Genomic DNA, 12,510 nt, shown 5'->3' with positions numbered 1-12,510 from the left:
AGTAGCTGGGACTACAGGCGCCCACCACAACGCCCGGCTATTTTTTTGTCCCAGTTTGACTGGGGCCGGGTTTGAACCCACCACCCTCAGTATATGAGGCTGGTACCCTACTCACTGAGCCACAGGTGCCGCTTTCTACTTCCCCTTTCTACCCTCTTCAGCTCCAACCATCGTAAACTTTGTTTATTTCCCTGAATCCTTTTATCCTCCCTTGTCTTTTTTCTCTCATCTTCTGTCCTTTGCATGTATTGTCTTCTTTGCCTAAAACATTCTTTCCATTCAACTTTTTCCCTTCTCTTGGGTAACTTTTACATAACCTTCTGGTCTCAGTTTGAATGTCACTTCCTTGAGGACACCTTCCCTGAATATCTTGATAGTAACTACCTCCTGCCTCATTCTATACTCTCAAACCATCCTCTCCTTTTCCCACTGTCATATGCATCACACCTTTCTATAAGGGGTTGTCGAAATGGCTGATCCATTAAGTCCTCAATAAATATTTAGATAAAAGAATAAATGAGTGAATGGGAGCAAGAGTTGGAAGAAAATAGCTGGTCATAAAATTCAGGTCATAATAACCAATCCCACCCCACGTGAGGAGATGCCCATTAAACAAAGTGCACACATTCAGGATAGGAAGAGTTATTCTCTATTTTTTAACTGGATATATATATATTTTTTTGAGATAGGGTATCAAAATAAAAATAAAGATGTTGCCCTTGGTAGAGTGCTGTGGCATCACAGCTCACAGCAACCTCCAACTCTTGGGCTTAAACGATTCTCTGTTCTCAGCCTCCCAAGTAGCTGGACTACAAGGCATCCACCACAATGCCTAGCTATTTTTTTGTTGTAGTTGTCGTTGTTTAGCAGGCCCTGGCTGGGTTAGAACCTGCCAGCCCGGGTGTATGTGGCCGGCACCCTAACTACTGAGCTATGAGCGCTAAGCCTTAGCTGGATATATTATTTCTCACCCCACCTTTCCTTGTTGTAGGAAGTACTTGTGCTTCAAACACTTACTTTGTTAATTCTGACTCTTAATCCTGAGGCTGCAGGTAGAGCAGATAACATACGCCCATTTCACAGGTGAGAAAGATGTAAGCACAGAAAGAATTAGAAACGTGTTCAAGGCCACAGAACAAGTTAATGGCAGAGCTGGGTTAGAATCGGTATGATTCCTAGACATAGGTCTTTACTCCATTGGTGAATTCTCTATGTCTTCTGCAGGGCATGTGTCCCTACCAAATGTAAGGGTCACTGGTTAGGCCCCTGTGGGAACACATGTTTATGAGTTCTGTTGAATTTCCTTCTATCTCCTACCTAGCCAGTACCAGAAATCCACTGCACCTCATTAATAAAACCAGTTCTGTTCAGGCCCCCCATTTGCTGCTGCCTGGAGAGGAGACTTTCAAGACCCTCCCCATTGTTCTTTGACTGAATAAAGAAAGCTCCCTACTGGAGTCTTCACATGGTACACCACATGAACATGTGGGACCCACTGGTTGCCAAGCCAAATGTGGCTCCAGATTATTCTAGGAAACAAATAAATTGTTTTGCTCTGGATTGAAGGAATTGCTAATTAGGGATTTTTATTTTGAGCAGTGTTCCTTGGAGCTGGCAGACAGATGGAGTAGGCGACTTGCTCCAGGGGCATTGTGAAGCAGAAGAAACTATCCATTTTTGCCCCTAGTTGTAAGAACCTGCCAGAGCTCTTGCCACCCAGCTCCTGCCCTTAGGGACACAGGCTGAGGGCTTTGTGGGAGGCTCCCTGGCCCAGTGACTTCCTTTTCTCTGAGAATAGTCCTCAGAACACAAGCACAGCCCCTACTGTTACTGTCAATTGTATATTATCCAGCTGGATAACTGTCCTAGAGAGAAGAGTAGAGGTCTTTCCTGGGATTCCCTACCTGGAACTGAGAATAAGAATCCATTTATCATAACAGCTGATGCATAAAATACAGAATTTGCTAATTGCCAGGTTTTTAGTTATCAGTGAGAGAAAAGAGAAGCTGAGAGCATTCTGAAAACTCTCAGCCTCTGGTTCTACCAGCTTTGACAGACACCCAGTTGTGTCTCTGACCCCCTTGTAGGTTAGTTGTTTGATAATCCCTTGGATTCATGACTGATAAAAAAATTTTTTTTTTTTGCGTAAGCTAATTCAGCTTGTATTTCTGTCACTTGCCATCTGCAACCAGAAGTTCAACCTGATATGGCAGACAGGATCCAAGGACACACAGATGACCCAGGCTATGGCTCAATGGACCTAGCTGTGGATTAATTGCCTGAGTATTTTGGAGTCATGTTGTCAGATCTCAGTATAATGACCAATTTTGAAGAGTTTTAAGGACAACCATGGCAAAATGGAGGGGAGGGGATGGTTAAAAAACAGTGAGATGATCTCAGATGAGAAGCAGAAGGAAGCCAGGGGGAAAGACAGCCCGGTAAGCTTGGCAGGCTAGTTTCTGTTTCCAGTTCTGTTCTAGAGCTGTAGGCCTCTCAGCCTCCTTTTTACCTCAGCTCATGAATTGAAAATCAATGCTCTGAACACCATTATCTAATCAAATAAAAACATTTATCGAGATCTGAGTCCATTATTGCCCACAAAGGGAGAATCAGGCATAGATCCAAAGGGGTGGTGAAGGCTGATTCCAAATCGCAGAGTAAGAGCAGCATCTCCCTGCCTCTGTTACTAACTCAGTTCCCCTGGCTAGAGTGCTGTGGTAACATAGCTCACAGCAACCTCAAACTCCTGGGTTCAAATGATCCTCTTGCCTCACCCTCTCAAGTTGCTGGGAATTGTAATTACCCTTCACCATGCCTGGCTAGTATTTCTATTTTTAGAAATGGTGCTCAGGCTGATCTCGAACTCCTGACCTTAAGCAATCCACCTGCCTCTGCCTCCCAGAGTGCTAGGACTATAGGCGTGAAGTACCGTGACAGGCCATGTGGGCCTTTTGCCTCAGGAACAAATGATCAGACTCCTTCTGCCCTGGTGGTCATGGAAGCCTGAGGCACTTCCCAGTCTGTGGAAGGGAGCTGGACACTACAGAGGCTGCAGCTAGATGCAGACTTCATCTCTGCTGCAGCCCCACTGGCCTTGTTCCCTGTTGGTTTGATGGCTCAAATCTGCCTTGGCCCCTGCTTTTAAATATATCCTTTAGGAAGACAAAAAAAAAAGAGGGAGTGGATGGAGAGGGTAGGACAGAAGAAGAGAGGAGAGGAAGAAGGTAGAAGAGAGAGGCAGAAAAGAAAGAGAAGGGTAAGGGTTGCAGTGTCCCTGCATCTCCATGGCCCCAGGAAGTGGGACATAGAACTGCTCCTCAGCTCTCTCTGTTGAGAGTCGCCATGGAGACCAAGCGCTGGCCTCTTCATGATTAATACTCCCAGGCAGCTGTCTTCTTGGAGTCTTTTAAAATATATACACTATTATTTGAACACAATGATATTTAGAGCAGAAAGATCAAGGTAGGGTGTGGAGGAGGGAGCAGTAGCATTAGCAGAACTATGACAGGAGCTGAGCCCACCCCAGAAGAGAAAGCAGAAAGGCTGCCTTCACTCTCCCTCTCCTCCTCCCCAACCCCCTCCAGGATCTACTACTTTAGTCTCTTGAGCTTCTGAAGGGCATAGGGCTGTGCTCAATGAACATTTGATGAATGAATTTGCTCATTCATTAATTCATTCAGCAAATGTTTGTTGAGTGCTTGTCTAGAAAGTAAACTCTCTTTCCCACATATTTCCCCATAGTAATAAAAAAATTCCCTTTCACTCTCCCCACAGTCAAACACACACACACCCCAACAACTACTTCCATAGCATGTCCTAAGAACTCTGCATGTGCACCTACTTAGCACAAGTCTGATGTGACCCACTGTGTTCCTGTCCATGGCCATCACTCCAGGGAATTCTTGCAGGAATAGACACCAGCGAGTTTGAGTTTGCACATCACATCCTATTTGAAAAGCTAGAGGTACAGCCTCCATCTAAAGCCATCTTAGAATGAATCCTCTGGTAAAATAAATTCTTTTCCTAAATTATCTTATTGGGTGGGTTAGCCTGTACTTGACTTTCAGCCCCACCACTGAATTGAAGTGTGACCTTGGGTTAGTCATTTAAAGTTTTGAAATCTGTTTCCTCATCTGTGAAATGGGCCTCCAATTCATTACTCCATAGAATTTTTGTGATGATTAAATTATATATTTGTAATGTGCTCAATGTACGTGCTTCCCTTTTTTCCCTTGTGTAAATTTGGGTCTTTGTAGTCGAAGTGTGATTAAAGTAGAGCTTATAAATCTATTTTTCTTAATTTTTTTTTTTTTTTCAGTTTTTAGCCGGGGCTTTATTTGAACCCGCCACCTCCGGTATATGGGGCTGGTGCCCTACTCCTTTGAGCCACAGGGGCCTCTTGGAGCTTATAGATCTAAACTCCTCCAGAGCCCAGGAATTTCTTTATAAGCTGTTAAAATGAGGGTGGGAGAAAGAACTAAGCTGGGAAGGGCTACAAAATGTTCAAGTCCCTTTTATTCTCTCCTGATCCTCAAGGAACCAAATGCAGATAAAATTGCCTTCCAGAGGTAGCCATCCTATGTGTGTGTGTATCTGCCCACTGCAGGCGAATGCCACAAAAGCAAGGATGTGGGTCAGCCTACATCCAGAGCACAAGCTATCTTCCCTATCTCCTGTTCCAACCACTCCTACTTCCCCCTAACCCTGCCCCCAGACCCAGCCTCTAAAATAAAGTTAGGCATATTGTCTCTAAAATCCAAAAGTTAAAAAAAATTTAAAGGGAGAAAGTTAGGATAACTTGGACCCTTGTCCTGATACAGATCTAGCTCAACAGCCCTTGGCAAATAGCAGCAATGACCTGGCAACTCACCAAAGGAGTAGGGGAATTATCTGTGACTAAGAAGGAGGAGGAATGCTGTGGCAGAGGGAAGAACAGCAGAAGGGATGGGCAACCTGGGGCTGACCAATCTGGCCCGACGGGGCGACCTGAGGAGCCCTGGACACCAGCCCAGCCAAACCCCTCCCCTGCCCCTCCCTCCCAGGCAGCAAGATGCCAGAGTGGGTTTGAGACATGTGTGTCTGGTGTGGGCTCACCTGGCCTTGGCAATGCATTTGGATTACAATCAAACCCTGGATTGAAATAGAGTATAAGGGAAATAGTGTTCAGTGTATCTAATCTTTATAGACATGTGCTGTGTCTTTGTATCTCCTACATGACCACACATATGCTGCCAACATAGAACCATATCTGTGGCCACTTAATAGTGCATAACCCTGTGAAAACCTTTGTATGATTTGTGGACTCAAGGGGAATATGCATATAAGTATGTCAGCGTATGTTTTGAAAGTGATTGTATGAAACATTCTGTGAACACACTTTTAGTGCCATTGTTGGGTGAGGGGTGGGCAGCTGGGGATGGATATGGGGCTCTGAGTCCCAGCAGAAAAAAAACCAAAATATACCTTCTGGTTCATAGTAGGCACTTAAGAAATGAATGAACAGGGTGGTGCCTGTGGCTCAAGGAATAGGGCACCGGCCCCATATACCGGTGGTGGCGGGTTCAAGCCCAGCCCAGCCAAAACTGCAAAGAAAGAAAAGAAATGAATGAACATTGAGAAAATGAATGAATGGATGTTTGGATAATGTGACTGAGAATGTGGTGGGGTTTGGGCATTCTTGAGCACTCTCTTTTGAAAAGGAGAGTACTGTGCGGAAGAAAGGCTGTAAGATATACTGCTATAGTCCACCTCCTCCCCTCAGGGCCTTTGTTTTCATTTTAGGAAAAATGGAATAAATATTCTGATACAAATATCTTTGTTATGGTGTGATTTTTGGTCTTCTGGGTGTATGCCCAGTAGAGGGATTACAGGATTGAATGGCAGATCTATTTTTAGATCTCTAAGTGTTCTCCATATCTCTTTCCAAAAGGAATGTACACAGCTATGATTTAATAAAAATAAATAAAAGAAAAATGGAAAAGGAAGAAGGAGCCCAGACTGTCCTCCTCACCTTCCAGCACCTGGAGTCCCAGGAATTGATGCTCTTGTAAAGAAAAACATGCTATTCCATATATTTATTTAATCTTCTCATATATTTATTAAAATTGGTTCCAGAAAGGAGTTAAGTGAGCTATAACATAAAACAAAACGGGCATTTTAAAAAGAGGATGAGAAAAGACAGAGGGAAAACCACAGCACAAGAGAGATGAGACCAGAGTAGATGAGCTTTTTTGCTGGAATTGACTCTGATGATTCTGCAGCCACGATTTATAGCCCTTAAGGTTAGGGATTTTTTTTTTTTCCTCAGAAGAAGCCCAATTATTTAAGTACTGCTTCCAGGGGAATCTTTTCTGTGGATTTTCTGTGTGTTGCTAGGAACAACATCCCTAGAGTAAAAGTCATTTATATGAAGAGTAAAAGTCATTTATATGAAGGCAGGAAAGAAGATCTGCAGAAGCATTTTATCCCCTGAGGGTGAGGAAGGAGGAACTTCGAACTGGCCCAACTTCTCTAGAGGACAGTTTGTGAGTTGTCTATCAAAATTTGATATATCCTTTGGCACAGAATTAAATTCCTTAAAATTTATCCCACAGACATATTCATTTATATAGTCAGGTATGTTGACCTCAATAACATTAGTAAAAAGAAAAGGTTGGAAATTATCTAGATGTTCCTAGAGGACAAACTGACCAACTCATGATTGTCCCTTACAATGGAGTACGATACAGCCTTAGAAAAAAATTACCAGGGCTTTATGTTTGAACCTAGCACAATCTCTCAGCTATTTTAAATGAAAAAATTATACTGCAGAATAGAATATGTGTGCTTTCATATGCATAAAAATTTCTGAAAGAATACATAAGAAATTTAAATGTGGCTACCTCCAGAGATAGGAATGAAGGCGAGTGGGAAATAAGAACTTCTCACTTTTCAACTTAGAATTAATGTACAACTTTTGTACTGACTTACCCCCACCCCCAGTATTACAAGAATTGTGGCCTTTTTAATTTAAATAGGTTATTTTTCCTAGCACAAACACAAACAAAAAATCCTATGAAAACAGAAAACCAAGCGTGAGCAAAAGGAATGAATGGCAATAATCTCTATGGTTTACTGAGTGTGCCTGGATATTCATGTACTTTAACTCGTTTCTCGCCATAGCAAATTCACCAGGGAAGGAAAGTAACGTTAGAAGGCATAAAATGACACGCCAGAAAGTGGCAGAGGGCGGATTCGAACTCCATACTGTGGAATTCCAAAGCCCACATTTCCTGCCCCGCTGCCTCTCGGCCTCCACCTCTGCCTCCTCTTCCACACGGGAAGCGCATCTACTGGACATGGAGCCACGTGCGGGTCAGGGCCCTAGACCCGCGCTCCCGCGGCCCCGGCGCGCTCGGGGCTCCACGCTCTGGGAGCGCGCGCGCACGTAGCGGCGCGGGCTCGGCGGCGGCGGCAGCGACGTCACAGCTCGAGCTTTCCTTTTCGGGAGTCCCCGGCACACATCCTGTGTCCATGTTTGGGCAATTACGTCACGGCGGCAAGGCCGGGGCCTCCCGAAATGGCAGTGGCCCGGGGAGTCGGAAGCCCGGAGCCAGCGCCGCCGCAGCTATATAAATGGGGGGGCTGTGGGTTGGGGGAGCCTGGCTACGCTTTGGAGAGGCGAAGAGCCGCTACCCGAGGCCGGTGCGAGCGAACGAGGGAGCCGCGGCCCCCCAACTTCCTTCCCACTGGTGAGCTCCTGGAGCCAGGAGCCCGGGCGCCTGGGTTTGCGCGCAGTAGGGCACCCAGACCGTCGGCCTCCCTGCCACCCGCGCGCCCCAAAGCCCAGCGGGCAAAGCCCCGGGCGCCCCACAGTCGCCGCCGCGCCATGCTCCACCTCGGCGAGTTTTCCGGTTCCGACGCGCTCCTCGTCAAGTCCACAGAAGGCTGTTGCGCCGAACCCAGTGCCGAATTGCCCCGGCTGCCCGCCAGGGACGCTCCCGCGGCTGCTGGATACCCCGGAGGTAAGGAACAAAACCAGGGATGTTCAGACGGCGGCAGAACGCGGGGGCGCAGGATGGCTGAGAACAGGCAGGAGCTGGGAGGCTGAAGCTATGGGAATAGGGGCGATGGGAGGTGCGGGAGTCCCGGCGTGCTCACCCCCATTTCCACCCCCACCCGGCCTCCGCCGCCTCCAAGAAACCTGTGCGTATATGGGAACATCCTTTTGCCTGTGCACGTGTGTTTTGCGTGTGCATGTTTGTGTGTGCTTCCTGGGACGTGTGCGGGCCCCTGGTGGATCAGAATGTGCAAAAGGCATTTTGTATGTGTCCATGCGCACCAAGGGCTTCGTGGGTAGGGGCAGTGGACGCAGACGCGCACGCTTTGATGTGTTAGAGCTTATTCCTGCTCCCTCTCAGCAGGCGACTTCTTGAGCTGGGCTCTGAGCAACTGCGGCGCCGGGGGGGACTTAGCCGACTCCTGCTTCCTGGAGGGTCCTGCACCCACACCCCCTCCCAGCCTCAGCTACAGCGGTAGCTTCTTCATTCAGGCGGTGCCCGAACACCCGCACGATCCGGAGGCACTCTTCAATCTCATGTCGGGCATTTTAGGTCTGGCACCCTTCCCTGGCCCTGAGGCTGCAGCATCCCGGTCCCCGCTGGATGCTCCGTTTCCCACGGGCCCCGACGCCTTGTTGCCAGGTCCTCCGGACCTTTACTCCCCGGATCTGGGCGCTACTGCCTTTCCAGAGGCGCTCTGGGAGGCCTCGCCTTCCACAGGCGCCCCTTCGCAGTGCCTCTATGAGCCTCAGCTATCTCCACCCGACGTCAAACCGGGTCTCAGGGCGCCTCCGGTCTCTCCAGCGCTGGACGCTGCCTCGGTCTTCAAGGGTCCCTACGCGCCCTGGGAGCTGCTTTCTGTTGGGGCCCCAGGGAACTGTGGGTCACAGGGAGGCTACCAGGCGGCCCCCGAGGCACGTTTTCCCTCTGTAGGGACCAAGATTGAGGACCTACTGTCCATCAGCTGCCCTGCGGAGCTGCCAGCCGGCCCAGCCAACAGACTCTATCCTACAGGAGCCTACGATGCTTTCCAGCTGGCCCCTGGTGACTTAGGGGAAGGGGCCGAGGGCCTCTCAGGGCTTCTGACCCCTCCTAGTGGGGAGGGAGGGAGTAGCGGCGACGGCGGAGATTTTCTGGCTGGTACACAGCCTCAGCTTTCCCCGCTAGGCCTTCGCAGCACCGCTTCGGGGGACTTCCCGAAACCTCTAGTGGCGGACATCCCTGGAAGTAGTGGCGTGGCTGCGCCACCCGTGCCTCCGCCGTCCGCCCCTTTCCCCCCGGCCAAGGCGCGGCGCAAGGGGCGCCGGGGCGGTAAGTGCAGCGCGCGCTGCTTCTGCCCGCGGCCCCACGCCAAGGCCTTCGCTTGCCCTGTGGAGAGCTGTGTGCGGAGCTTTGCGCGCTCCGACGAGCTCAACCGCCACCTGCGCATCCACACGGGCCACAAGCCTTTCCAGTGCCGTATCTGCCTCCGCAACTTCAGCCGCAGCGACCACCTCACCACGCACGTGCGCACCCACACTGGCGAGAAGCCGTTTGCCTGCGACGTGTGCGGCCGCCGCTTCGCGCGCAGCGATGAGAAAAAACGGCACAGCAAGGTGCACCTCAAGCAGAAGGCGCGTGCGGAGGAGCGGCTCAAGGGCCTCGGCTTTTACTCCCTGGGCCTCTCCTTCGCCGCCCTGTGAGCAAGAGATGGTTTCTGGGTTGGGGCGCCGCCGCCCGGCGCGCACAAGAAGTTACGGATGGTTCCCCTACTTGCTTTTCTTCCAACTGTTCCTCGCACGTCCCAGGGCGGGCCTGCGTCCCGCTTCCAGTTCCGTTGAAGTGCCCGCTGCAAACGTCCTGTTCAGCACCAGCTCCGTGGACAGCTCCCCCGTCCGGACGCCGTCTCCTTAGCAGTGCTTTGGGGAGGAAGTTCCCTCAGGTCATACACCGTGGGACTCAAGACAGTCTTTTGTAACTGGCGCACGCCATACACCCTCAATCCCCTCAGAGACAGGCTGGGGCAGGGCCGAGCCGATCTCGTGCAGGACTTTGTACAGCAGTGTCGTTTCCAGCAGCCATTGGATGTAACGTTTTGCTTTGGGTTTTTTTTCTTTTTTGTTGTGGTTAATTTTTGTAAAGCAGACGCTACTCTCAAGTAGTTAACAAAACTGTTTATTTTTGCAATTAAAATTATTGTGCTAAAAGCTTACTGAATCTGACATGTAAGCTCCTGACGCGTACCACCAACATCCCCACCCCTGCAAACATACGTGCCAGAAAATAAAGAAGATCCCCACACTCCTGGAATACCCGCCGTGAACACATTACACACCTACTGTCAAGCACACCCACCAAGCACTGTACATAGTAGGCAGTTGATAAATATGTACTGAATTAATGAATGGATTTAATCACAGCTGATCTAACGACTAGAGTGTTTCTGGAATTTGAAAATGGTGCATAGATGTTAAACATCATGCATATGTTTTTTCCTTAATCTTCACAATCCCAAGTGAAGCAGGCACATACTATATTTCAAAATTGAGGACCGCAGTGTAGGTAACTTTATGGGTAGCTCAGCTAAGGACAGACAGAGTTAAACAGATCTGTCTGACTCCAGAGCCAGTGCTTATTTTCCAGCGTTAGAATGGAGGCACCTGAGTTTAACAACACGGTTTGAAAATGTTTCCTACCAGAAGGCGAGAAACAGGTTTGGCCGCTAGAGGGAGCCCCAGACAGCAGCGAGCACTGCAAAAGGCTTTGGTGTTTCAGTGCTGTGCATGAATACCTAGTGGGTTTCACAGAGGCTCCCGCCACTTCCTATGCATTTATCTGTTCAAGAGTCACATGCTGTCAGAGCCAAAAGGTTCTCAACATTTAGCTGGACCACACCCGAGTACAGAGCAGGCACTTGTCAGAGGCTCATAGCCTTCTTAGTTGCTCTTCCCACAAAGGATCTTCTCCAGGAGGTAGCAGCCCACTTACTGTTCAGTCTCACACCTGCCAAAGCCATTTTTCTCAAGCATTTCTTCCAGGTGAACCCTTCATCGCTTTAGGGTTTGGGGAAGGATATGAAGGTGGTGAAGATGATGATATCCTGTGATGGGTAATGTCCCTCCCTTAGTCTTTTCACTCCCAGCCCAAAGCTTTTGCACACTCTTTCTGGCCATCTTGGGCAGACCTTGGAGCATAAAAAGCCTGCCATACTGTCCATGTCTCCACCCCAGTGACTGCTCTTTACTAAAGAAGGAAGAGGGCCTGTGTCTGGGCAGGGACTTCATTCTCTTCTGTGCCAAAAAGACACAGCCTACAGCCCTATGATGCTAGATCCAACCAGCTTCTGACTGTCTGGCTTCTTCACCCCTTCATTCTCAGATGTACTCGCCCTACTCCATGCAGTCCACTGACTGGAGACAAAACTATCAAGTCATAGAATTCCAGCCTTTTCCCTCCACAGGTGTTAAGTGCTTTCACGTGGCTGAGTATATTGCATCTAATGAACTAATTTGTGATAAAGAATTTGATATTATCCCTTCTAGGGGAATTAACATTTTAGAAGAGTAGCCTGCAGGGGGTAATGTTGAACTCTATAGAGAGGCTCAAAGGATGGTCTATTAGATACTGTGATTAGGTAAGTGACAGACTTATGGTGACCCTTTTTATCTTACTATTTAAGTGACCACCTGACTTTGCTTTCCATTCCATGTAGAGTAGGGTAAGGAAGAGGATAAAAGCTCATATTTCAAGCAACTGGTCCAAAAGCACACAACCCGAGGGCTGGACTTGGTAGCTCAAGCCTGTAATCCCAGCACTTGGGAGGCTGAAGCAAGTGGGTTGCCTGAGCTCACAAGTTCGAGACCAGCCTGAGCCAAAGTGAGGCCCCCATTCTAAAAAATAGCCAGGTGTTGTGGCGGGCGCCTATAGTCCCAGCTACTTGGGAGGCTAAGGCAAGAGGATCACTTCAACCCAAGAGTTTGAGGTTGCTATGAGCTAAGATGCCATGGCACTCTACCAGGGTGATCAAGTAAGACTCTCGTCTTAAGGAAAAAAAAATTAAAAAAACACAACCAAAGAAGGAAGTGCAGACAGGCTATGGGTGGCTGGCCTCTGACCAACCCACCCTTGCCCCCTCCAGCAGCATTCCATCAAGGCTATCAGCTGTATTGTGCCCTCAGCTTGTCCTCACACTACCTAGACCTAATACCACTGATGAGAAAATGTTAAATTCCTAAGAAGTGACTTAGTAATCCTGGTTCTAGAGCCCAGCCTAGTTTTATGACTCCCAGCTGAGAGGTCCCTTCTATGTCCTAATGGACACTGTCCCCATTTACTGGAGCTTCCCCTAGGTATTTTGAGGGAAGAGAATCTTAGGCCAGAGATGGAAAGAATTATAACCAAACAATCTAAAAGTCCATCCAAACCCAGGACCCAACCAGAATCGGACTATTAGTTCATTTTCCTTACTTGCTCCTCTTTTTTATCTGGTCCT

At 48.6% G+C, this 12,510-nt stretch overlaps 1 protein-coding gene across 2 annotated transcripts; it reads left to right on the top strand.

The window, feature by feature from the left end:
- Positions 1–7,485: 7,485 nt before the first annotated feature.
- EGR4 (early growth response 4) lies at positions 7,486–10,225 on the top strand. 2 transcript variants are annotated; one of them, XM_053588715.1, is made up of 2 exons: positions 7,486–8,003; positions 8,400–10,225. In XM_053588715.1, the coding sequence occupies exons 1-2, from the start codon at positions 7,559–7,561 to the stop codon at positions 9,719–9,721; spliced, it is 1,767 nt and encodes a 588-aa protein (XP_053444690.1). In that variant the 5' UTR covers positions 7,486–7,558; the 3' UTR covers positions 9,722–10,225. The 2 variants fall into 2 exon arrangements, with proteins under 2 accessions (XP_053444690.1, XP_053444691.1); XM_053588716.1 differs by having other exon boundaries at positions 7,655–8,003; positions 8,403–10,225.
- The last annotated feature ends 2,285 nt before the right edge of the window (positions 10,226–12,510 follow it).

The sequence above is a fragment of the Nycticebus coucang genome, chromosome 4 (assembly GCF_027406575.1).
Source record: "Nycticebus coucang isolate mNycCou1 chromosome 4, mNycCou1.pri, whole genome shotgun sequence".
NCBI lineage: Eukaryota > Metazoa > Chordata > Mammalia > Primates > Lorisidae > Nycticebus > Nycticebus coucang.
This window is presented reverse-complemented; position numbering and strand designations above follow the sequence as displayed.